General features: G+C 60.2%; 1 protein-coding gene across 1 annotated transcript in view; it reads left to right on the top strand.

Moving 5' to 3' along the window:
• The window catches only part of LOC102884520 (collagen alpha-1(V) chain), a 94,749-nt gene that overhangs the window by 72,277 nt on the left and 18,638 nt on the right, over positions 1-3,834 (top strand). Inside the window, exons 42-47 of the mRNA XM_025051190.1 lie at positions 261-368; positions 1,318-1,371; positions 2,407-2,460; positions 2,560-2,667; positions 3,066-3,119; positions 3,219-3,326. Coding sequence (XP_024906958.1) covers positions 261-368; positions 1,318-1,371; positions 2,407-2,460; positions 2,560-2,667; positions 3,066-3,119; positions 3,219-3,326 — 486 coding nt within the window. The remainder of the gene's footprint in view (positions 1-260; positions 369-1,317; positions 1,372-2,406; positions 2,461-2,559; positions 2,668-3,065; positions 3,120-3,218; positions 3,327-3,834) is intronic.

The raw sequence follows: 3,834 nt of genomic DNA, 5'->3' as shown, positions 1-3,834 counted from the left end.
GCGGGCTCAGGGCTCCGCGCGCCGGGGCGGATCCTGGCTGCACCAGCCGTGCCTCAGTCTCCCACGTGTAAAAGCACTCCCTAGGATGGGTGGGGATGGGACGTGGTGATGAGTGGAAGGGGCTGGTAGATGCCCCGGCTCAGAGGACCCGGCTGCAGTCTGTCAGGACTGAGGGCACCGTTACCATGGGAACTGGGGAGATGGGCTGGTGGCAGGATGTTCCCACGACGGAGCTGACCAGCGATCTTCTTCCTCTTTAGGGCGAGAAAGGACCCCAAGGACCAGCTGGCCGAGACGGTCTCCAGGGCCCTGTGGGGCTCCCCGGTCCGGCTGGCCCTGTGGGCCCCCCCGGAGAAGACGGAGATAAGGTAAGGAGAGTGGAGGAGGCCCCTCCTCAGACGACACTCGGCCCCACTGGCCAGTGCCCGCGGGTCAGGGCCGGGGCGGTCACTGTAGACAAAGGGATGCGAGCACTGTGGGGACTCCGGGGACAGAGCCACTCTGCCCGCCCTGTGTTCTCAGTGCCAGTGGCCGCCCTCGGTCACAAGCGGTCGTAAACGAGGCTGCTTGTATTTACGATGTTGTCATTTACCCGACCACTGAGCTAGCGGGAGCTTAGAAAGTGCTGCCCGACTGCGCGGCGTCCGTGTTGCCCGACATGCCTGGAGCTGGCGCTGGAGCGGAGCGAGCACCGAGCTGCCCCGCATCCTTGCGGATTCTAAATCCGTGGAGCCGACTCCACGCGGTCTCACTCAGCGTCTATTTTGAGGTGTCTTCACGCGAGTCGGGCTGCCTCGCATCGGGACTGTGCTTCAGAATTCGGTGCCGCTGCCGTGGCAGCCTGTGTCTTCCCCTTCACGTAGCGAAGACACTGGATTTAGCTCTCCGGGTTAACGTCCCACTTAAGCAGCCCTCCGGTGACATTTCCGACTCCGTCACCTCTGCGCAGCTGACGGCTTGCCTCTCGGGGCGGAAGCCGCTGTGGCTCCGCAGAAACCCCGGAGAGGTTTTCTAGCTGCTTCGGAAGCACGGCCCCCGGCTGCTGGCTGTTGTACTGTCGCGCAAGCCCGTCCGACAAACAGTAAACGTGTTCACGGCGGCTCTCACCACATTTGCAAATCCACTAAAGCTCTGTGTCACGTAGGATCAGGGCCTCGTCCCGTTCAGCTCTCGTATTAAAAACGGAAATCAAAGCAGCACACGGAAACGTCCCCTCAGGTGTTGGCAGCGTCCCCGGGACGCAGATTGTTCTGAATCAAGACGAGGTACCCGCAGGGGTGGGAGCGTCTGGCCTCATGAGTCCACGTGTCCCCACAGGGAGAAGTCGGGGAGCCAGGACAGAAGGGGAGCAAGGGGGACAAAGGCGAGCAGGTAAGGACCGCGGGGGCGTGTGCGGGGCCGCCCAGGGCAGGGGGGCCACGCACTCAGCGTGACACACGCCGTTGCTGATGTTAGCAACGTGATTAATGTGACAACACGAGCGACCGACAACCGAGGACACAGCTGACGATCCCTTTCCTGTCGCGATCTCGTGTGTGTGTGGATGCACGTCTGTGTGTGTGGATGCACGTCTGCATGTGTCCGGGGACAGGAAGCACGCACAGGTTCGGGGGAGGAAAGCACACCCAGCGCTTCTGTCCTCGAGGCCGTCAGGTCCGCAGACGTGACCACGCCCCCTGGTGCCGAGAGCCGCAGAACATTCTGACGGGGTGGCACCGTCGCCAAGCGCCTCTCGACTTCGCCCTCTTTCCTCTGCTCTGCTGGAAAGTCTACCGTGTTCTTGCCAAAGCTCCGTCCCATGGCCGCCAGCTCCTCCGGTGGGCGAGGAACGTGTCCTGTCTGCTGTGCAGGCGGCGCTTCCCGCCCTGCACTTCTGTCCCCAAGCAGTTGGTGATCACGTTTCTGTCGGAGCCTCGTCCTGGAGCTGGTCAGGCTCCCAAGGACAGCAGTGCCCTGTCCCCCTTGCTTCCCTCCCTCACACACTCCCCGTGCTGACAGCGAGGTGTGTTTGGGGACGTAACAGGCAGGGCGTCACGGAGCCAGGCCCCAGTTCGGCCATGGAAGAGCTGTGGGACCCCAGTCCCTGTTTTACGGCCGGGGCCTCCCTGGGGCCCATGTCATGGGTGTGTGGCAGGGGTTAAGGCAATGCACGGGGGCCTCTAGCAGGATGTTGGTGGCGGCCACCACTGCCACGCATGGAAGCGTGCTCTCGTGGTTGAGCCAGGAGTGCCACCGGTTCCAGACCCTGCAGGAAGCTTGCACTGTCGTGTGAACATTCTTTTGTGTGATGGCCACGAGCGGGGGCTGAACCGATGACCTGGGACGCACGGCCCCCTGCACTGACCAGCCCCTCTCCCTTGGCCCAGCTGTGGTTCAGGAAGCAACTGTGTCTGTCTCTCCCCACAGGGCCCACCTGGGCCTACCGGTCCTCAAGGCCCCATCGGACAGCCAGGCCCCTCGGTGAGTATCTGTGGTTAAGGACACTCACACGGTCCCCGAGCCCCCGAGTGGATGGTACCGGGAACCGGTCCTCACCCGCGAATCCATATCTCCCTGCAGGGGGCTGACGGCGAGCCAGGGCCTCGAGGCCAGCAGGGCCTTTTTGGGCAGAAAGGTGATGAAGGTCCAAGAGGCTTTCCTGGGCCCCCCGGACCTGTGGGGCTGCAGGTAACTGTAGAGTTGGCATGCTGACAGGCAGTTTCCCTCGGGCACGGTCACTCCCGCGCCTCGTCAACCTGCACTCACACGTGGGGGTGCACACTCACTTCTCTATCTGCTTTTACAAAGTCTGAATCACGCGTTTGTGTAGGAAGTTTGCGCCCAGCTTTCCCGTTCCAGCGTACGAGTCGTGTTGAATGTCATCAGATAGTCTTCGAACACGTCAGTTTTATTTATGTTTGAAAACATGATTTTTAGTCACTGCATAGTATTCTAGCATATGGTGGTGACATCATCAACTCAGACACTCCCCCGCTCCTGGCTCATTAGGTTTTATTGTTGTATGGGACGATGCAGTAAGCGCTTTTGTCCATAAATCTTTGCGTGGTGCCTGTCTCTCCCCACAGGGCCCACCTGGGCCTACCGGTCCTCAAGGCCCCATCGGACAGCCAGGCCCCTCGGTGAGTATCTGTGGTTAAGGACACTCACACGGTCCCCGAGCCCCCGAGTGGATGGTACCGGGAACCGGTCCTCACCCGCGACTCCATATCTCCCTGCAGGGGGCTGACGGCGAGCCAGGGCCTCGAGGCCAGCAGGGCCTTTTTGGGCAGAAAGGTGATGAAGGTCCAAGAGGCTTTCCTGGGCCCCCCGGACCTGTGGGGCTGCAGGTAACTGTAGAGTTGGCATGCTGACAGGCAGTTTCCCTCGGGCACGGTCACTCCCGCGCCTCGTCAACCTGCACTCACACATGGGGGTGCACACCCACTTCTCTCTGCTTTTACAAAGTCTGAATCACGCGTTCGTGTAGGAAGTTTGCGCCCAGCTTTCCCGTTCCAGTGTACGAGTCGTGTTGAATGTCATCAGATAGTCTTCGAACACGTCAGTTTTATTTATGTTTGAAAACATGATTTTTAGTCACTGCATAGTATTCTAGCATATGGTGGTGACATCATCAACTCAGACACTCCCCCGCTCCTGGCTCATTAGGTTTTATTGTTGCATGGGACGATGCAGTAAGCGCTTTTGTCCATAAATCTTTGCATATTGTCTAATTATTTCCCTGGGCTAATTCTGAGACCTGGAATCACGCGACGTCCTCATATTTAGTGCTGCGCTAGAGGCACCTTGCCGAGGCTCGTGGACGCCCGCTAGGGCATGGCGTGGGGAGACAGAGGG

The sequence above is a fragment of the Pteropus alecto genome, unplaced genomic scaffold, assembly GCF_000325575.1.
Source record: "Pteropus alecto unplaced genomic scaffold, ASM32557v1 scaffold67, whole genome shotgun sequence".
Classification (NCBI taxonomy): Eukaryota; Metazoa; Chordata; class Mammalia; order Chiroptera; family Pteropodidae; genus Pteropus; species Pteropus alecto.
The sequence above is the reverse complement of the archived record's forward strand: the minus strand, read 5'-3'. Positions and strand labels throughout refer to the sequence as shown.